Genomic DNA, 23030 nt, shown 5'->3' on the forward strand with positions numbered 1-23030 from the left:
CCCTTCCGCCTCGCCTCATCCCTCGGCAGATCGGCAGTTTACAAATCATCGAAGAAAACAAAAGTCAACAATGACCACAACAACCAAATCTTTTTCAGGATTGCAGGGGGGAAGTTTCTTTCATTCGGAGGCTAATCTTGACCTAATCTGGCCTTCTTGATGGCAAATGAAATCCGATTATCTAGCTGGGATTAGTCAATCAAGTCGGCTGCTGGGGAAAATCGTGAAAGGGGGGTTGCGCAAGAAAAATAAGGAAGCTTGCTTACATAATTAAGCAGCAGTATGTTTTACTGTTATTCCATTTTGTACAAACTTGCAGTGAAGACAACTGTTATAATCTGTTATGCGATTTTATTAAAATAGCTTGTAGATCACTGTGTAATATTTTTATTGCACGTTTTCTTCTAAAGGCCTCAATTTACAATCCAAATTTAATTAGTAATCCACTCGTTAAATAATATAGACATTTAAAAAATATATATAATTTACAATATTGTTTTGTTAAAATATCCGTTCCTATACTTGATAGGACAGTCGTCGATTTTAATTCAGTTAGAAAAGAAGGGCATTTTAGATTTGATTGATTGTGTTCCAAAGTCCAAAGTTTGACCAGTCCTTTGCAGTTTTTGTACACCTTGTCTTTAGTAATTTATTACATGAAGTTATTTTGCAAAAAGACCTACTCAAATATTATTTCCCCTCTGTCGAAATAACATAAATCGTGTTCTGCTCTTTTTCCGTTTATTTTTTTGCAAATGAAAGAACTTTGTAACTTCACATGCAGCGCACTCTGCACCAACCACTTTACCAAAACGAGATTATGTGTGTTGATGCTACCACTGGGGGCGGCAAACATAATCCACGGACACCATTTTTTTGAGAAGATCCTCAGAGAGGGCGCTATTTACTAATATTGGAGCGGGTAGTAAATAATTATGTAATGCTATTTTCTTCCTCCGTGGTGTTACGGTGATTTTGTAACAAGGGGCGCACTTATGTTTTTCTGCTATCAGTCGAGTGGGGGCGCCCTTGACACTTACAGTACTCCAACTAATGTGTGTATGGGTTACTCTTTCCCACGATAGACCACTGCATGAGAACGGCGTCTGCTCCGCCTGTAGAGATCAGAAAGCTGTCATTCACAAGGAACCGTGCGCCGGTGACGTGAAAGCTTTGGGCCTTGATGTCAAAGGACGTTGCCTGGAAGACCGAAAAGAAAGACGGTAAGGTCAATGTGCATTGGCACAACTTTATACATTAGCTGATGCAGTACCACTCCAAGCCATGTCCGTGCATCCATGATTCTGCGTGGATGGCGCAGTTACGCCCTCTATCGTCCTATAATAATCCTCCCGTCATTTGTGCCCTCAAAGTCGGTATTGAGACCCTGTCTATATAGAAACCCTCCATTGGATAGAGGCAAAACCCTCTCACGGACTTTAATAAGTTTGGTTTACCTGTTTCAGTTATAAGAAATTGTTCTTTGGATATGCAGTGTGAGTATCCTAGATACTTTTATTCATTTAAAATGAACTGCAGATTTCACTGTTTGCTTCTAAGGCAGAGCATCAGAGCCCCAGAATTTGAAATACTCACTTTGGTTGACGAGCATGGATATCTGTAGAGTGACAGGCAGCCAAGATTATCCCCAGTTGCAAGCAGGCTGCCCGTTCTCGAACGGTCCACTGTGTTCACATCAACACCGCTTTCCCTTGCTGGCCAAATTCCTAATTAGGATATAACATCAAACGGACGGTTCAATACTTCTGCTATCTAAACTGCAAATTACCAGGTAAATCCATTGTGTTTGGGTATGTGCGAAAAAGGGAATTAACCTGGTGAGTCTGCTGCCACCTAGCGTTCGAAAGTTTCCAATTGCTTACCTAAGACCGAATAGCCTAGAGTACACGTCTGTGTCTGCCAAGCTACGTTCCGAACGGAGTCAGCTTTTTGTTTCTTCATCTCCGGAACTTCCCCTGAAAAAAAGAAGAATCACAATTAAATTAAACCACCTCAGTAAACTAGATAGACTTTACATTTTGTTTCTCCCAACCCCTACTAACTTAATTGTTAATTTTAACACTTTTTTTTGTACTTTTTTTTTTTTGTATTGTAAAAAATATCTGGAAAAGGGCGGAACTTACAAAATCTGAGGTCGTAGTTGCCAGAGACGCTCTGCAGGAAATGACCATCCGCTGACCAATCAATTTGCGTGATGTAGTTACTGTGACCCTGCGGAGAAAAGACGATACATTGAAAAACATCAGATACCGTAATTTAAAGGCAGTGGACACTATTGGTAATTACTCAAAATAATTATTAGCATAAAACCTTACTTGGTAACGAGTAATGGGGAGAGGTTGGTAGTATAAATCATTGTGAGAAACGGGTCCCTCTGAAGTGGAGTAGTCTTCGAGAAAGAAGTTATTTTCCACGAACTTGATTTCGAGACCTCAAGTTTAGAATTTGAGGTCTCGAAATCAAGCATATGAAAGCACACCACTCCGTGTGACAAGGGTGTTTTTTCTTTCATTATTATCTCGCAACTTCGACAACCAATTGAGCTCAAATTTCCACAGGTTTTTTATTTTATGCTTATGTTGAGATACACCATGTGAGAAGACTGGTCTTTGACAATTACCGATAGTGTCCACTGTCTTTAATAGCGTACAGGTTTAGAAATCCATACGGAACATCAACGACGATTGGGTCCAGTACACTGGTACCCTTATGTAATTGTTTAGTGATCGCAAATTTGAGAGCACAAAGATGAGAGAAAGAATGTTTACTTGGAGAGAGCCTGCTCTGCGGTACACCTGACCGTCATCCAGGACTGAAAACAGGTAGATCTTATGGTCATGAGACCCCATCACCAACATGCTCCCATCTGCAATGAGACAAAATGGCATCAAGGGAATACAATTATTTGCAAGGGATTTAATAAGGATTACTCTGAAACTTAATCACGTTATGATGGTATGATGTTCGATGGATTGCTTCTGTCAAGCCAGCACGGTTTGGTCTAGTTTCGGAGTCTTTTGGGCTGAAAACCCAACTTTTTTTTTGGGGGGGACACACTGTGTTGGCAGAAGACTAAAGGCCGGTTCATATTTCCTTCGAATGCGAATGCGATACGAGCTTTGACGTCACATAATTTTTAATGAACAATTCAGAAGAGTTGAGATGTTCTCACCTCCTGCGAAAACAGAGCTGTAACGTCAAATTTCTCAGACGTAAACAATGGAAAATTGTTTGCTGCCACCTATCGTTCTAAATTTCCCAATTGCCTTCTTAAACGAGACAGTATGGGGTTGGAATCATCACCCATCGACTGCTGTCCCCTAGGAAAATCTGTTCACAAAGAGTTAGGACTAATCCCAACTTAGGACTAGTCCTAGGAGATATATTAAGAAACGTATGGCTAGTCCTTAGTTAGGACGAGTAACTCTTCCCAACTCGAGATAAAACTAGTCTTAACTCTTTGTGAAATCCACCTCCGGAGATTCTGTCCCTACATGGGAAATTAACATGGGCTGAAGGAGGATGATTCAAAAGAGGGCGCTATCAGAAATAGTTTGTGAACAGTTCGCCATAGGGGGGACAGAATCTTTGGTAAACTCACCTGGTGAGAATTTGATCGCGTCCAGCTGCTCACTGCCGACTTGAACGGAGGTTATGTGCGCCCCGTCGTATGCGTTTAGAACAGTGAAACGTCCTGAGACAGTCCCGATGGCAAGTACCGTACCAGATGGGTTGAAACCACAGGAAACACACGGTTTCTGGAGAAGAAATTTATAAAATAATGTTGGGTTAAAAAGTAGTATCTAATCGTTGCGGTACTCGCTGCTAACAGTTTTATAGTCACCAGGCTAGCTCAGTGGTATAGTGTTAAGACACTCTAGCAATGCAAGTCGTGGGTTCGAATTTAATAGGACTAGTTCGAATCCCACAAGTGTAAGTGTAAGTTGCTTGTGGATTTGTTCCCGCAGAATTTGGGGGAGTACTGAGCATAAAGTGCTTAATACACATCGGTGTAGACAAATTACAGTATAGAATGATCTTCTTAAAGGCAGTGGACACTATTGGTATTAACTACTCAAAATAATTATCAGCATAAAACCTCACTTGTTAACGAGTAATGGGGAGAGGTTGATAGTATAAAACATTATGAGAAACGGCTCCCTCTGAAGTAACGTAGTTTTCGAGAAAGAAGTAATTTTACACGAATTTGATTTCGAGACTTTGGAATTAGATTTTGAGGTCGTGAAATTAAGCATCTGAAAGCACACAACTTCGTGTGACACGGGTGTTTTTTCTTTCATAGTTATCTCGCAACTCCGATGACCAATTGAGCTCAATTTTTCACATGTTTGTTGTTTTATGCATATGTTGAGATACATCAAGTGAGAAGACTGGTCTTTGACAATAACCAAAGGTGTCCAGTGTCTTTATCAGTAAGCTTCCATGCTGAAAGTAAACAATAATGTTACGATTATTTTGTATACAAAAAGAATTGTTTACCTCTACTTCTGTCTTCCAGAGGAGTTTGTGTGAATCGGCTTGCCATAGCATGACGATCTGGTCGTGGCCAGCCGTAGCAAAGGCCTGTTCAGAGGGATGGGGAGCAAGCGCCCATAACTCTTGACTGTGACCCTACAATCAACAAAAAAGGTATGACAAGCACTTAAGACAAAACTTATTTTTAGTAAGACTGTTTTCACAAATTGTTTCGACAGTTGAAGCAACCAGTATTGATACACAATATTAACTAAAACTGGTTTACATTCCACATAATTTGTATAATCTTTTTATTAGGATTTGAAACTTTGCATGGTGGAAATTAAGAGCGGTTGGCGCTGACACCATGTGGATTTTGAGTATTGTTGGTTCTGAAAAGAACTGGGGTTAACGACTTGACGTTTCGATCAGTATTCTCTGATCGTCTTCGGGCATTTTGTAATGTAACCATAATCTTGAGATAGCTGGGTTTTTGTTCACTGTATATGTCGAACAATTTATTAATAATAAACCCATTTTAGACAATAAAATTAGGAAATACACCACTCTATCAATCTTATTTACCTGTAAGATAAAGATGAACTTGGTCTGTAGCGACCCCTCCATGATGTGGTTCCGGGTTGTTCCTAAGACGATCCGGCCGTCTGGGCTTCCGGGATTCAACGGGACAATGGCCCGGATTCCACCTGCACTTTCTGTAAACTACAAATTAAGAGGAAATTTTTACTTCAGAAATTCCTCTCTGGCCCTCGAAACAAACTTTGATTAAGTAAAGACTCTGGACTTGCTAAGCCGAATGCACAAGTTCCATGAAAAAACACTCGTTTTGTCACCATACCACTCTTGCAAAGAGCCAACACTCTTTTTAGAATGAAAGGGGGTACTTTCAACTCGACATTTCCATCTTTTACCTGAAACGAAAAGTGTCAACTTACAAGTCTTTCTATTTTGGCTGATGAATAGCCCTGTAGCGAGTCCCATGCCTGGAGGCGTCTATCCAGCCCGCCTCCGGAGAGTAAGGTCCCATCCTCAAGCATACAGAGCGAGAAGACGCTCCGCTCGTGAGCGTGTTGTATACAGTACCGAACCCGGAATATATTTTCATGATCTGGAAGAAACAACATTCAATTCAATTCAACTGTTTATATATTATGCCAGAATGGGAAGCATTACCTCGGTTTGCACATAATTTATATAAATAAATATTAAAATGTAAAAAATAAACAATACAATTTTTTTAAAAAGACAATAAAATAAACCGCTAAATAAGAACGAGTTATCAATCATTACATTTGGTAATTAAGATTTCAAATCATACTTTAGAAAATGTAATAACATTTGTAGATTTTGTTGAATGCCACTTTGTAACTGAGAAAAGCCTATGTCGTATTTGTAAAAGGAAATACATCTAAAACATAAATCCAGAACGTAAGTCAGGACGTGAAACGATTCGTAAAATGAGACGTAAATTCAAGCGTAAAATTTTATGAAACGAACGAAAAAATAGTTACGGTTTACTGGGTATAAAATATTTATAAATTACCTTTTTCCCAGACGGATATGTTACCGTTTGAGTCTCCCGTCAGTACATCACCCGTGTGTGAGAATTCAACACACGTCACGTACCCTGGCCGCTGACCCTAAGAAACGAAAAATAGTTCGACCAATAATTATTAATTCCATATTCCATCGAAGTGGGTTGCAAAGATTTCAGTGGCCCACAGTTGAGAAGTTGTGCTTACAAGTACGTAGCATTTCGTACGACACAATGTACACAGGGCTGAACACTGTCTGCCTCATTCTCTAAAAACTTACATCAAAATTCCCGCTCTTTTTGTCGCGAATGATTTTCTTGTGAACCAAGTTCCAGAAGAAGAGGTGTTGCCTCCCAGCGGTGACGATGATACTGTCATCGAAAGGATGAAATACTCCAACCACCACAGCGTCTGTTCCAGATGTCTAAAACAATGAAATAAATCATTTAATTAAGAACATTATTTTTCGTTGGTTCGAATCCAACCCAGGGCCTGTGGATTACTCCCCACATCTCGGTTCAATTCCGAAAATCAAGATAGAATTCTTAACGCCCATAATATGCAATTATTGCATTTATGATGAATCTTCAGCCGACAGTTCTTTTCAATAATCGATAATTTATTGACATGTAATCAAGTGACATTAGTCGTAAATAACTCTCTTTATATGAGTTGTGGGGGTTCTGAGAAGGACCGGTGGTTTAACAACTCGAAGTTTCGAACAGGATGCTCTGACTTCAGGAGAATGCTGGTGATGTGTGCTGCTTGACATTTTTTGAAATGATAATTATAAAACTTAAGATGATTGTGCATTTTTTTCAAAGTTCAAACCTTGTGACGAGATTGATTTACGGTGAAATAATATCTACCTGTGAGGTTGCAGCATCGTAGAGCGTGTACTCCTAAATGGCAAGAAAAAAGGAGAATATATTTGTGGTTATGGCTTTTGGAAATGGCTGAAACTTGTTCAAAAATAGACAAGATGACTTCAATAGAAAAATCAACTTTCCAACACTAAGTAATACGACCCCTTTTGGATTCATTATAACTTGGGCATAGATACTTACCTTGGATTTGGCAAGTAAGGCATCGTCATTCCATTCCCATACACTGAGCACGTGATGACTGCCTTGTTCGACCGCTAGCAGCCATTCACCATTGTTCTGAAAGTGAAAAATCAAAAGTTTGTTCTAAAGGCCGAGTTATAGTCGGTCGCGCGATGGTCGGGCGTCGGAAATCTCGACGCGCGATCATAAAAAGACACGGTTTTTAGGCCTCAGTCTTAGGATTGCGCGCAAGATTTCTGTCGCGCGACCATCGCGCGATCGACTATAAACCGGCCTGAAGGCGCTGGGGCACAGATAGTCTTGGTTCCAATACCATTGGTGTTGCGCGGTCACACACAACCGACGTTCCGATCTACGACGAACGTGTACAGTTTTTGCCGTGCATAGATCGGAACGTTGGTTGTGTGTGACCGCGCAACACCAATGGTATTGGAACCAAGACTAAGATAAATAGTTAGTAAGCCTGCTTGGACAGGTGTAATAAGAGCTTTAATGAGTGTCTGGAAATTGAATGAGGTAAGTGGGCCATTGTACATGAAACTTATTCCACACTTTGTGGCCATATACGGCAGTTTCAATTCGTATATGGGTTTAGTTTTGCATTTGGCCTCGGATGAGTAATATTTATTTCGTATTCAGTTCATGCAACTGTTTGTAAAGACGGGGATTCGATTGTGGAATAAACAAAATGGCGACCGTTAATGTTCGCTTTACCTCGTTTGAGAAGCTGAGACAAGCGATACCAGCTTCGAAGAACTCCAGTCCCAGTATGGCGTGGGTGTGGAGAGAGTCCACCTCCCATACTCGTACGTGAGCCTGCAAATAAAATAAAGGGATCATAACAATACAAACAGATAATTGCGGATATATAAAGACAGGTTAAAAACGCCCTTTTGTGGTCAAAATACGGTCAATACTTGTTACTAAACCTGGAGACGTCGCGTTTTGAAAACGACGTTTCTACCTGTTTATGTGTCTTCAGCAAAATAACCTTCAATGAAAAAAATTAAACTTTAAATAGATAAAGATTTTACTTACCGAATGACACATGGCAATATCTTGTGGCTGAAATGAATGGAGATAAACAAAAGTGGTCTTATGTTCTGCTTTTGAGAGTGTCTGAAACTCAATAAATTTCTGCTAAGCAAACATGAACAGGATACCACTCACAGATTGTACATAATACATGTACAGTAACCAGCTAGTAACCTTATTATGGTAAACATATTTGTGTTGTGCTTAGCTGTTTGTTTTGCTTAAGCATCTCTATGAAATTGGGCCCAGACCATAATAGTGTGCATCTAAATTATTGATGAGTGTGTGCCGCGTGGACTTTCCACTTCGGGTCGCGTCAATATTAGTTGACTTGTAGTTCACGATTAATGACTGCCTCCGTAGAATAGGTCTGTGAACTTGTGTGATCTAATATTGTTGCCATCGACTCAGAGATGTTTTATTCAAAAGGGAATGCATTTTTATGATGGGCTATAAAGCACTTTTCCTGCAATTAGGCAGCTTGCTTGAGGTTAAATTGGAAGTACTTTAAGTACAGTAATAGACAACATGGGTAATTACCCAAGACCAGTATATTTTATCGTTGACAGGGGACTGGTTGTACACATCTTATGATGTCAGTTTTTGTACTTTTGTACAACATCGACAGCCCCTGTCCAACTCGTGTTTACACAACACATATACATATGTCTAAAGAATTTTTTAAAAACATTTAGGTTAAAGGCAGTGGACACTGTTGGTAATTGTCAAAGACTAGCCTTCACAGTTGGTGTATCTCAACATATGTAAAAAATAACAAACCTGTGAAAATTTGAGCTCAATCGGTCGTCGAACTTGCGAGATAATAATGAAAGAAAAAAACACGTAGTCACACGAAGTTGTGTGCGTTTAGATGGTTGATTTCGAGACCTCAAGTTCTAAATATGAGGTCTCGAAATCAAGTTCGTGGAAAATTACTTCTTTCTTCAAAACTATGGCAATTCAGAGGGAGCCGTTTCTCACAATGTTTTATACCATCAACCTCACCCCATTACTCGTCACCAAGAAAGGTTTTATGCTAATAATTATTTTGAGTAACTACCAATAGTGTCCACTGCCTTTAAGTCAGCACGCAGCAGTTCAAAGTCTAAAAAGTGTCCCCAGTTTACTCATTCGGGGGAAAAACAGAAACTCTAACCCATGTGGTTTATCGGTGAAATCACTCGTCATCGGACAAAAATGTGACAATCAGAACAATCAGAATAAATACTTACAGTTGTTTCGGGCAGTTGTCCTGCGAGTTGTCCAGTTGCGACGTGAGTACCGTTTGGATGTACAGCAATACTGCATACAGAGAGAAAGTGTTAAATAAGTTTGGGTTCCTTTTTAAGGCCTTTGGGGGTACAGGGCATGCCTTTTACTGGCAACTTGGAGGCACTTTAAATGCACAAGGAGCACTTCGACAACACACGAGACATTATTCTAGCTGTCACTCACTATCCTTATGAAATCATGAGAACACTGAAATGTGAATGGACATTCTTATTTTGAGATTGCCTAAAACTGGTTGTATGCAATTGCTTTGGGGCACAGGGCAATTTGTTCAGGCATTTGTAAGCCAACAGACTGCACGGAATACCGTCGAAAACACTTAAGAGAGATTCTTCAGACAGTAGGTTCGATGTAGAGTATGAAGTCTCGAATCTCATTTCTGTTTTTTTTTTGCCTTCCCTCTTGCATGCTTCGACGACCAATTAAGCTCAAATTTTCACATGTGTGTTATTTTATGCATATGTTGAGACACACCAAGTGAGAAGACTGGTCTTTGACAATTACAAATAGTGCCCAGTGCCTTTAAGAGGTAATTTGTCAACAAATTGTTTTTAAAAAAAAACAGTCCCCAATGCAGGCCCCTCGTACCTTTGTATGTCCTCATTGTGACCCGTGTAGTGTCTCTGCCTGTCGGCATCCTTGTCGTAGAGCACGGCCACGGCTCCCACGTAGTATAGCAGCTCACCAGAGGGCACAACAAACAGGTTGTTCCGGTGTTCGAACCCTCGGTAACCATAGCTGAGAGGTTTCAGTTAAAGAAACACCGGTAACGAGGTTGTACTGAATGACAGGGGAACGAACTAATTGGGAGGGTAACATTCGTTATTATTTGACCCTCCCCTGGGATTTAAGTAGAGCCTAATTTTGTGGAACTGCTTAAGTAGGATCCTGAGTAAAGATATAAACTTAAGACATTAAAAGGATACACCCAGTCCAGCTTGAGTCGTTTATTCGGAGCTGTGTCTCGATTCACTTGCCTCGGGTCGACATTTGACGGCGATAGAAACTGCCTCGTCTGACCGTGAATATCGATAGTAATTGGCGGGGCGAGACCGACTCTCCTCTCCCCTGAATCTCTCAGCCCGGGGCCTGCTGCTCCGTTCGTTACCCGGGTCGGCTGCTCCTCCAGGAAACCATCATCTATCTTTAAATCCGGCTGAAGCCTCTGTCGCTGCCTCAGATCGTACCTCTGTTTTGGCTCAGTGACCTCCATGGGTACAATCTCCGGGTAAGTGGTCTTCTTGCGGTGAATCTTCTGCCGGTCAGGAGGTGGGTTTGACCCGTCGCTGCTGCCGAAGGCTCGGCGAGGTTTCATCGGTGGTAGACGGGGGCTGCCTTCTAGGGATGAACGGGGACTGGCGGACTCGTCGGCGTTGTAAACTACAAAACAGAAGTAGACCAAATCACTTTACAAATGATATCCTACGAGATTCTTACTACATTTTGAGATGTTGTCACACTAAAGTGTATTTGTGACATGCTTTTTTGGCTGGTAACCATGTTCTGATAAGCTATTTTTTTGTGCTTTAAGCAGCTCTATGGAATTATGGGCCCAGTTTATCATCATACCAACGACCGAAACTCACCATCTTGACTGACATTAGCCGCGTCTCCTTTCCCCTTCACCTTTCGGTTTATCTTCCGTTTGTGCCACGTCGTGTATTTCCCACCCTTTTTCCGGTCACTTTCGTCACCGACACCCAATGCGAAGCGCCCTCTACCGTCCGAGTCGGCCTCTGTGCTGGAGTCGCTAAAACTGGTTGTTTTCTTCAGCGGTTCCAGGCCGCACGCGATGAACTTGTCGTGGTTCTTGAAGTCACGGAAAAGCTGAGTAAAACTCAGAACCTTAGAGAAGAAAACCCAAAATTATTATAATTCTTGAAGGAAGATGGTGAAATCATTGGTAGAGGTGTAGTGAAATAACGTGTAGTTGCATGACTCGTTTTTGCCGAAAGTTTTTTTTCCTGTTTTCTCCCTGAACGTAATTGACAGATGATCCTCTATTTCAAAACGGAAAAATTAAAAATCTTTCGCTATATGCACAGAATACATGCAACACAAAGTTGTTATACTTGCATAGTTATTGTTCTGTAATTTTAGTTCTATAATGTTTTGTAACAATTATGTTGCTGTGTTCATTACATATCATCCTCAAGCCCTGATGTTGGGTTCTGCATTTACTCTCATTAAACTTCAGAAGTTATTATGCATTATAAATGTGTTTACCGTACGCGCATATTCTTGTCATTTTTACTGATCAAGGCTGTTATAAATGACATGGTATTCGTTTATGACTCTATCCATATGCTCAGATTATTATTATCCATATCATATATCGCAAATAGATTGTAGCATTAATGTTTAACCACTCCGTCCGGTGCCAGACTCGATGACAGATGCGTTATGAATAAAACATCCCATTTATTATACTCTAGGCAAACAAGTGGCATGGCCATGATTTTAATCAATGAATTAGTCTTTGTGCAAGACTTTCTTGTTGAGTTGGAGCGGGAACCACTATAGTTGCGGAGTGATAACGAACATTAACATCTTGTGTCAAGACTATGATCAACTAGAACGGTGCGTTGGTTTGTTGACAACCGGTAGTCAACCATTGCTGTGCAACCAGGTAAACTGAAACCCTTTACAACTCATGCAGTCAAGTATAATCGGAAAGGGTCACAAGGGAAATACACCTGTGTTTATTCACCGTGAATGAGTCTGATTATGTTAATGTTTGATATTGTCACCCATGAGCCAAATATGTTTTTTTTTTACTATAAAAAAAAACCCTGTAATGTAAATAATGGAAAAGGGAAGCTAGTGCACTTTGTCATTGCATCGGTCAATGGGGTTTTATATGAGTTGTAAAGGTAAACAGACTTGGAAAAATAAGTCAGCTAATTTGTACTCTGACTAACTAATGGGAACGCTAGGTGGCAGCAGAGTGACCAGGTAAATTAATTGCTCTCGGAAATATGCGCATGCTTAGAATTTCATGAACAGTATATACTGCTATTTCTTGAACAGTATATACTGCTATTTTGGTTCTTCAAAAGCAGTTACTCATATTTTCAAAAAAACATTTATTTTATTTTCAAAATGAATTATTTTATTACAGTTGTCACAAGGAGTTATTTCAACTTTCTATTACCCCCCCCCCAAAAAAAAAAAAAAACACTTGTTTTTTATTTTGGAAAACAGTGGTCCTCCAGGGGTCTCAATGGAAGATTTAAATTGACTGAATCAACTTACAGCTTCCTCTGTCCTCCATGTGTAGAGCTGCTTGATGGGCGGGCTACTCATGACGATTGCCGGCGTCATGTCACGAAGAACCTGCTCAAAACTCTGCGTTGTCTTCGGGTTGAGGAGGATGGAGGCCCGGCTGGCCGGATGGGTGTTACTGATAATCACGACTACCCTTGGCTTAGCGTGCTGTCCCACCGTAGGGTCAATGGCAAGGATGGAGTTCACATTCGTGTTGTATGGGACGTACTGTGCCATTGCCGGCACCAGCGGGTCACCTCCGACTTTATCGAATGTTTCGTGCCATCGACGAGAGGCTTCAGATTGGAACAACTCCAAGTCTGACCCTCGGACTCCCACACTGGGTTTGCGGTTCTGCCAGTGCTTGTTGGCGTGCTCTACCCTACCATACGGCACGTTCCGTGAGAATTGCCCGCTGGCGCAGACATACGCCCTGCCGTCTACAAGCTCGGCGATGCTGCCGACCTGATCGCCTCCCAGACCGTAGACGTATCGCACGCCGTAAGGAAGGTGGATTTTCTCGGCGAGGTACTTCAGCAGGGTGTCCCACTGCCGAAAGTTGCGCTGATTGACCGGTAGCGTCACGCCCTTGAAGTGCTTGTCTCCGTTACGGTAGAAGGTGACCACTTTGGTGGTGAACCTACCCTCTTGTAGGGGAGGTTTTGTGGGTGCTGTGGGCTGGTAGCGTATCATGGTATCGACATTGTAGCGGGGGAGTGTTGGTGGGACGTCGAGCTCCTCAAGACGGCGGTAGTCGTCCTCTAGACCGGCTCGGAGGTCCGGGAGACCCCGTCTTGGGTCATCGTACTCATCCGCAGACCGCTGTGTGAATGCAAATACAAATCAGAAATTAAATATCAAAATACCAAAAATCAAATAACAGCTCTGGTATCATTTATGGTGTATGTTGTTGTTGTGGTCCTGTCTACCTTAATCATAGCAACGCATTTTTGAAGAATTGTGTGGAGGGGAAAGTTGATGCTCTGAATATCTTCAAAATACATAGCACTCGGCTGTTTTTTCATTTGTAAATTAAAAAACCTTTCGTACATTGAAGCGATGTGGGCCTTTGGACTTCCCGTTAATGTAATATTAATAACCAGATTATATGATTGATGTGTTATGTGTCCACTTTGTGTGAGGACTAGTTTCTCGTGGATGGTTCTCGATTCAGCTTGTTTACTTCTGAAGGAATGACACTCACGCGCTAGAGTTTTAACCAAATTATTATTGATGCGCTAGACTTGTATGTATAATTGTTAGGCCAAATTGCGCGTGCTTTGCGTGTGTGCTCAGGGCTTCATACGAGAGAAGGGAGCCCGAAGCCGAATCCAAATCCGTGAATTCGAAAAGGGCCATAGACTAATCTCACAATAGTCACTAACTACCAGAACATTTCAACTGTTTTTTTCAGTAAGTCCGTAACATAGAGCATTAATTGGGTACTTTGTATGTTTGTGTCTGGCTCAGCAGCGTGGCTTTATCGTCCAGTCGATGAGATCGATTACATTGCATGACGTAGGATATCGACTATCGGGGTCGTTGTCCCACTCTCACCTGGGATCATATGTTATTTCTTCCTTTGAGACGGTCTGCAATTGCTTCTTTTCATTTTTCACACCTTTTCCTTTTTATTTTAATTTTGAAGTTTGCATGATAGATAGACAGATGGTTATTTATTGTTTGTTACACTCGTGGACAATGGCCAATTTACACTAAAAATATCAATTTATACAAAGATAGTTTGCATATATACAAAATAATATACAGTAGGGCCTATACCGCCATTGAAAACAACTTTAAAAGATTTCAAGTGACATTTAAATAAAAACAAACACACACATAAAAGCAACTACCTGTTAACAAAATAAGGCATGTCGAAATTGTGATATTTTGTGAATCTTGTTTATAAATTTGGTTTGCGGTAATACCACGTGTATATCCACTTGCTATGTTGTTCTAAGAACTTGACTTTCGATATTTTCCACTAGATTTTTCAGACTTCTGGAGACGTTTCAGTTCTGATATTGACCTGTCCTGCTTTTTAACTACTACTTGGGCAGAAAGTATGAAATCAGCTGATACTATAGAACTCATTAACTCAATTTCACGATAGCCTCGTTCCCCCTCTAAACACTGTTCCCATGGCGACCAAGTGCTCTTAAATAACGTCGTATATACTAAAATAACCAGTTCCAATTTCAGATTTTACGAGGGGGAACGGCATCACTAAATTTGTAACCAGAAGTAATAAATGAAGCGTGAATTAGCATAAAGATGTTTGTTTGTGTTGCCAATATGTATCCATGCCAAACAGAATATACAACTCCAGTTGTCAACGAGGGTTTGACGTAACTCTATATTCAGTGGATTTGTAGTCATGGCTAACTATTATATTAATTTCTATACAGAAGAAAGTCATTGTGGGCATTAGGCAACTATATAAAGACAACCTTGGAATTGCCTTGATTTGTTTAGAAATAATTTTACATGATTGATGTGTTCATGGTCGGTGGTGTTAAAAACATTATTGTTGCATTTTAGTCTGAAAGTTTACTGGTTAAAAGTTCAATGTCATACGATAGAAAATTGTCTTCTGTGGAAATGTTTCCCTCTGAAACGAAGTCACAATTGAGAGAACTATATGTAAAACCTTTTTTAAACGCATCATGCATTCAATTCATTTCAATTCAAAAACTGTATTCATCCTTAAAATAGACTATTACAAAATGCATCTGATTTCAGTTGTAACAACCAACTAAAGGAAATGTTGTTTACAGCATGCTACACATATATTGTCCATGCTACAAATATTGTCCTTGTTTTTCTCTATTTTCTCCTTGGCGCACACAAAGGATATCTGTGACTATTTTATTTGCTCTTCCAATCTTGTAAACAAAATCTTTTAGCCGTGAAGGAAATCAATGGAATGCTTGAAGGATTCCCTGTGTGGTTTAAAATTTACCCTTTAACAAGAACGAGTATATTATTTGTTGGAAATTTGAGATACAAAATGTCGTTCGGTTTTTAACAGTTTATTAATTTGTATGCATTTTTATGACATAATGTTTTCACCACTGTCAGTTATTATGTGCCGAAATAGCTCAGTTGGGAGAGCGTCAGACTGAAGATCTGAAGGTCCCTGGTTCAAATCCCCGGAGAACTTGCATGAGTTCTGAATTGTCCCGGGTTTCGGCAAATGTTTTTTTTTTTACATATTTATTTGTATCGAATAGGTTGGGTTTTTGTTTTGTTCTGTTTATTATTACATTAACCAGTTCGTTTAATTTCTTTGAAAAAAACTTTGCTTAATTTTATTTATTTAAAGTCACCTGGAAGTGGTTTTTTTTTTTAAATAAAGCTTTTGCCACTAATATATGTGTTTTGATGAGTGGAATGTGAATAAACAGTTAACTAAGGTTTTAAAAAAATCAGTTCTTATGTTATTTACAAATTTAAGAGTAGACCCCGACCCGAGAGGGCGCTGTTCGTGACGTCAATCGAGGCAGACTTTGCCTGTAATGCGTAGAGTAAACACAATTGCAAAGTATACGTACGGACCAAGTCGTGAGTACGTTTCAAAAAAGATTTTTTTTTTTTTTCCGGCAATGCCGACCATGTGTATTGCTGCTGAATGCAGAAAAACACTTTTTGAAATGTTCCAACTCACGACTTGGACGTACATGTACTTTGCACGTGTGTTTACTATACGCATTGCAGGCAAAGTCTGCCTCGATTGACGTCACAAAAGGGGTAGGCGGAGTCAGCCCCCCAAACAACTTTATATATTTTTTAAACATATAAATCGTGACAAACAATTAATAAACAAATTGTTTTATTGTTCGTAAGCATTATACTCTTATGTTTGAAAGAAAAAAAAATCTATTTCCAGGTGACTTTAATAATCTATAGGCTGTCCGATAGGAAGGGGCTGACAGTAACCCACTGCCCCTTCTAATTGTTACAAGATTTATCACCCAATCATGTATCTGCCGAAATAGCTCAGTTGGGAGAGCGTCAGACTGAAGATCTGAAGGTCCCTGGTTCAAATCCCCGGAGAACTCGCATGAGTTCTGAATTGTCCCGGGTTTCGGCAAATGTTTTTTTTTATATTATTCCTATATTCCTTCATTCTCTGAAATAGCATTCAGATTTTTAGGTGCACATTATAAGATTATAGCTTTAATTTAAATTAGTTTTACTTGTTCTTCTTCCTCCTTTTCATGAAAATACCTTCTCTGGCTCTAAGAAAACGTTTACGGAGGATTTCTTCTGCAAGCACATTTTTTTCTCAAAAACAGTTACATTTCTCAAAGACTGAGTCCAAGATGAGTTTTCAGGCCACTAATTTCCTAGCTTTTAGAAAAAAATGCATAAAATAAAATCTCTGAACCGATTGCACAATTTGTTTATAATTTTGTTTAACTATCTATCGGTTCCTACCTGTATCACATCATGAGTATAGTGCCACTTGTACTTATATAGTGACAATAATGCGTTGAGTTGGTTCAATACACAGGAGACCAGACTATTTCCTGCTCAGTCTCGGTTTGGTTACAGTGTGAATGAATGAGTGAAGACAAGATGGCTGCGTAAAGGTTGTATAGCTGAGGAGTAGCTAACCAATTTATTGGTAGAGTGTTTCGCGAGATAAAAATGAACTTGAATCTATAACAACGACTTACCCCTTGTTGATCAATATGACAATGTCCACACTGGGTAGGTGTAGAAATAACAACACCGGTTCTAATGGCTCATTCCATGGCTTGTTTAGTAGGCTATACCCTCTATATCACTCAATTACCTCTCCGATACGCGTGTCGTTTCCAAGCAATGGAAATATTAAGAAATACCCAATGATTTTTTGTTTCTACGCGGGGGTGTGGACTTTGTAACACGCAGGTAGTTTACCTACGGAAGCCTGGACGTGCCACGAGTTCTGTCTGCGGCTACGACACCGTGATTTTCTGGCGAGGTTTCTGCTTGAATTGTTGGCGTTGACTGATGGTGTTTCTCGCTGTGTCTGGCATGAGTTGTATAGTACAGCTAATTAACTAGCGTTTAGAGACGAGTGCTACATTTTCTGTCATGATTTGCATTGTACACTGACGTCAATGGTCTTTATTCAAGTGTTGCGCGCGCAGTTGCAATCCGTCTGCAGTAGGCCTACACGTTTAATTGTATCGCAGTCAATTTAGTACTGCTCGCTCTCCACATTTGGCCTGACAAAAGGAAATCTTTGTTTGTGGTTTCAAATCTCCCAGAAAATCAATTTGCCATGGTTTTCATTCGTGGATCTCTTATCAACGTGCCAGTCACTTGGATGAGAAGCACACTAAATATTCCTGTGAGAGATTAAATAAGATTGTTTTTACTTGTGTGTTATTTTATTCGAGAACTGTTTGTTTTTTACTTGTGTATTATTTTATTCAAGAATAACACCTTAGTGTGAACAGTAGATAATTTGATTTGGTGACACCACACACTCAAACAAACGTCCACAATTCTCTGGAAATGGATCAGAAAGGCGATCAATACCAGGCTGTACATCCGAAAAGAGAAAAAAAAGTAATTCTATATCGATTTCAATTTTTAAAAGGCACAGGATACCTTCACCAGTTGTCCGTTTGCCCAAAATCGATTACGGTACCGAGTACAATGATAACAACAAACAATGTTTTGCGCAAACAGCGGGATTATTTCGTCGGTTGCTGTGCTTCGTTTCAACCGTACACTCACTCCCCTCGGCGGCCCAGTGTCGAGTTTGTTGGAAGCAAACACACAAACAAACAAAACAGTTTCAAAAAATCAAGAGTGTAAACCATCCAAAGACATTTATGCTTCGAATCTCCCACTTGGATTGAAGAGAGACAGTGTAAGCTGAAAACGTGCCCCTAAACACAATAAAAGTCGCACGTGAATTTGAAAGCTTCAGCTAAATACAGTTTCTTGTTTGGGAAACAGTAACACAAAATGCCACAATATTTTCATGAGGAATGTCAAATCCGCACCCAACGTTTTAGCGAGGTGACGTGGATACCAACCGCATCTTCGCCTGCATCATTCACAAACGGACAACAGGAAAATTTGAATGTCCAAAACTTGCCTTGAGGTGAGTTTTGGGGGTTCAGATTTGCATTTCAGTTGACATAATGCTTGCCACCATTACCATCCTTATAACAAGTAAACTTTCAGATAGAAATTACATCATTTTGTCGGGTCATTACCAAACATTTATGACACTTCCATTTAGTAACTACAGGTCCCTGTTCGCATCCCGTATACTCTGTTTATTGTTTTGATGTATTTTGTATTCAGGTTTGTCTGGCTATATATTATTTGTCTGCTCTGTCTGTCCAACAGGGAAAAATCCAAAATCATTAGGCTCACTCTTTCCCTATACACGCTGGTGAGATGTATGCATTATTGATTAAGATCTTTCTCAATGCATAATGGATGATATATAATGTAGTATAATATTGTGTTAACTCTGAAAAGCTGTAGTCTTCCATATTCTGTGAGTGTAATGTCAACAACTATCAAAATAATATTTGCAGCTTTTAAAAGTCAGACAAATAATTATTTAACCCTTGGCAGAGTCCGTCTGAACTAGGACATCATACTAGATCTACATCTCGTAATTAGCACTGGTCAACCCAAGGTCTATTCCCCCAGACATGATGGGCAATTACTCATTCTCGAGGACAGGACGAGACTTGGAATTATCGACCCTCGCGAGACTTAGGTCACGTGATGAGCTCTACAAATTACAGGTGTTTGTCAATAGAGGGCGCTATTAATCACTGGCCTTCTGTTTTGTCACCTCCCATCAGTCAGATTTAAATATTAAAGCCAATAATCTATTTGTCTCGTGTGTATTGTCTCTTGATTAATTTCGGGGATGGGCAATTTTTAATAATAACTTTTGTATTACAATGATAATACTCAATGGTGTTGTAAACCTGTAAACCTGTAAATCTTTGACTCACTATTATTATTGCCAAGAGGCAAAAGTTGTACTGTTGTGGCTGTTTATAATGACATCTTTGATGCTGACTGACTATCGTACTTTAATTTTGAGGGGTTTTTTTTCTGGTTAAAAATAATCAATAGTTTCTTTCGAAAACTCACTTGTATATTAACGTTTTATCAAAACAAGAATTTACTGTTCTATAATTCGCAATGAACATTTGATTTGGTTAAAATACATTTTGGAAGACAACGTCGTTCTGAACGTGTTTCTGGTCTTTGTTGTACTTGTTGACGTGATTTTTAATTAAATATTTTAATAGCTGATAACAACTAATTCCCAAACATAATAACACTCTGTGTAAACGTCACGTGATCAAAGCTACAAAACAAACATGCATTTTAATAGATAGACATTATTCATCAGGGATAAATAATATTTTTTCTTTAGTTTTTATCTTTATTATCCCCGAAGCAAATTTTGACAGTAGGCCTACCCGCTGCAGTACCCGCTGCTATCGCTGCTAAAATAACAGCCTCTAGCTATCGGGCAATCACGGTGGTCTAGTTGGTATGACACTGCTCTAGAATTACAAAGGTCGTGGGTTCGCATCCCACCGAGTAAATATGCTTGGGGTTTTTTTTCTCAGAGCTCAGGAAAGTACTGAGTAAACAGTGCTAACACATCGGTGTATATGGGTAAAAACCAAAAGTAATACCTATTCATTTATTATTCTCTGTAGCAAATCAATGTGACTTACCATGTGTCTTCAATGCATGCACGAATCTCAACTCACGACTGAAGACAACATCGACACCCACGCGTTATGAAAACACAGAGAGGCAGCAGGGAACATACAAACTCCTTCGAATTATTAGAACGGTGTTGGTTTCCATGGCAACGTATGAACCATCTCACAACAATGCTTTAATGTGGCCCCCAAAAATAGCTTTTTAACAAGAGGAAATGAGGAGCTAACCTGTTGTACCGTTTCTGACATTAAACAGCAAGAAAATAAATATTATAACCTCATTGAAAAACTACAAGTATTTTGTTTGTTTCCAGCAGGCACAGTCTCGCAGAGTGAGATGATAAAAAAACATGGAAATCCTTGACTGGGAAAGTGGAGTAATTCACACGTATCCATGTGGATTTTTAATATCGATTTGATGACGTCACTGTAGCTGTAAGTAGCATTATCAAAACCTGCTTCGTGATATAATTTATTATTAGGAGGCAGTTGCAAACTCAGTGGAAGAAAACAAAAAATCTTAAACGCCATGTTTAATTTTTAATAGCATTGCACCTCTCAAAATATACCCGGTTGTTGTTTTCATAACTCTTCAATTTATTTAACATATGAACCAAAACAATGTACAGTCATTGTAGTTTCTTGCCTGCCGGGAAATACCATGGAATGTATATCATCACTATTTTTTGAAAACAAGAGTAACGTGAGTGACACACTTTCCCGCCCAAAGTTCGCTTGAATTTTCAGCTCGCGGTCTCTGACGGATTTCATTGCCGTCTATATCAATAGCGTTGCCTCACGAGGCTCATTTTGAGCGCGACAGCTTTCCAGCAAAGCAATAAAAGCTCCATGGTTACTTAAAACCAGTTAATTAAGAATCGGTCGATATTTAGCGACCACAATAATCAGTTTTATATTTTGATATTGGAGGAAGGTTGGTGCGTTCAGAGAGCGAGGTGTATAGGCGACTGGATAATAAAGAGACTGGGATATAAAATGGATCTAATGCCACCGTTTAATTTGTGTTGAAGATTTGAACGAGCGACGGAGAGTTGTTGGTAGTATATTGTGAGAAACGGGTCCCTCTGAAAAACGTAGTTTTTGAGAAAAGGGTATTTTCTCACATGGCCTGAAGTCTCTTATTAGGCATTTGAAAGCACACAAAGTATAATGCAACAAGGGTGTATTTTCTTTCATTATTCTCTTGCAACTTCGTTGACCAAGTGGGTCAAAAGTTCCACAGATTTGTTGTTTGATGGATAATGTTTGGATACACCTAGCGTGAATAATGGTCTTTGACATTTACCAAAGGTGTCCAGTGCATTTAACGTACATACTTGTCTAAGTATGCCTCTGCTGGCCCTGACCGCTCCTTCGCTAATTTAGTTCGTGTTATAAAATGGCCGTGATAGCAATTAGGGTTTTTCTCATTTCATGGCGGCCTTTCATTCAAGACTGACTGTACGGAAGCGTTGAAGGGAAACTGGGAGAGAACACAAGAAAGTGACATAATTATGACTTTTACTTAAAGGCAGTGGACACAATTGGTTATTTCTCAAAATAATTATTAGTATAAAACCTTTCTTGTTAACGATATTGGGAGAGGTTGATAGAATAAAACATTGTGAGAAACGGCTCCCTCTGAAGTAATGTAGTTTTCGAGAGTAATTTTCCACGAATTTGATTTCGAGACCTCAGATTTAGAATTTGAGGTCTCGAAATCAAGCATCTGAAAGCAAACAACTTCGTGTGACAAGGGTGTGTTTTCTTTCATTATTATCTCGCAACTTCGACGACCGATTGAGCTCAAGTTTTCGCAGGTTACTTATTTTATGCATATGTTGAGATACACCAGCTGTGAAGGCTAGTCTTTGACAACTACCAATAGTGTCCAGTGTCCTCAATAGAATAGTTCAGGTCATTATGAAAAGTCTCATGGAATAAGCATAAAGAAGACATAATAATTGACTTATACCAAAGTCATATTATTAAGAGATAGGTCTAGCTCATAATTGTACAACTACTGTTATTGTTTTACCCATTCTCAAAATGTATAGTATTTCAAGTAAAAATATTTTATTTTTGTTAAAACATCCTTTTATTCTATCAACATACCCATCCTCTGGATGGTGAATCTCTCTCCTCGTCGCTAGATGTAATCGAGTACCGGGAAGAGACCATATCATCCGGACGATACGCAGGGGCGACCGGGGACAGCTTGAACCTTCGACGGCTGGGCGAGTTGCTCTTCGCCCTGCCTCGGACTTCCTCTGGAACTTCCAACATATTTCTGGGGTTTCGTCCCCCAGACGCCATTTTGTTTTATAACGTTTTTTGGAGTCCAGTTTTATTTGTGTGTTAACTGCAGCAAGACGGTTTATAGTTGACAATTTGCAAAACCAGGTGCACACAATAATAGTCAGATTATGAGAAGAGTGGTTTTTGGTTGTTGTTGTTGTTGTTGTTGTTGTTGTTGTTGTTTTTTCTTCTTTCAGTTAGGCCCTAATCATCCGAAAGTCTCGGGAATTAATATAAAAAAAAGGTAAACGTCCGCAGTGTGTCAATGGTAGCCATACTTGTTAACAACTTCGATTTTT

At 39.7% G+C, this 23030-nt stretch overlaps 1 protein-coding gene across 2 annotated transcripts; it reads right to left on the reverse strand.

Moving 5' to 3' along the window:
* Positions 1-331: 331 nt before the first annotated feature.
* LOC117302302 (echinoderm microtubule-associated protein-like 2) lies at positions 332-22938 on the reverse strand. Of its 2 annotated transcripts, none has more exons than XM_033786192.1 (21): positions 22549-22938; positions 12701-13534; positions 11032-11290; positions 10372-10825; positions 10034-10183; positions 9388-9457; positions 8159-8185; positions 7835-7936; positions 7121-7216; positions 6923-6955; positions 6334-6477; positions 6062-6158; positions 5454-5626; positions 5083-5220; positions 4522-4653; positions 3623-3779; positions 2790-2887; positions 2145-2232; positions 1884-1976; positions 1597-1727; positions 332-1200 (listed from the first exon to the last, which is right to left on the reverse strand). In XM_033786192.1, the coding sequence occupies exons 1-21, from the start codon at positions 22747-22749 to the stop codon at positions 1051-1053; spliced, it is 3627 nt and encodes a 1208-aa protein (XP_033642083.1). In that variant the 5' UTR covers positions 22750-22938; the 3' UTR covers positions 332-1050. The 2 variants fall into 2 exon arrangements, with proteins under 2 accessions (XP_033642083.1, XP_033642081.1); XM_033786190.1 differs by lacking the exon at positions 22549-22938 and adding an exon at positions 17398-17739.
* Between the last annotated feature and the right edge of the window lie 92 nt (positions 22939-23030).

Source organism: Asterias rubens, chromosome 18 (assembly GCF_902459465.1).
Source record: "Asterias rubens chromosome 18, eAstRub1.3, whole genome shotgun sequence".
NCBI lineage: Eukaryota > Metazoa > Echinodermata > Asteroidea > Forcipulatida > Asteriidae > Asterias > Asterias rubens.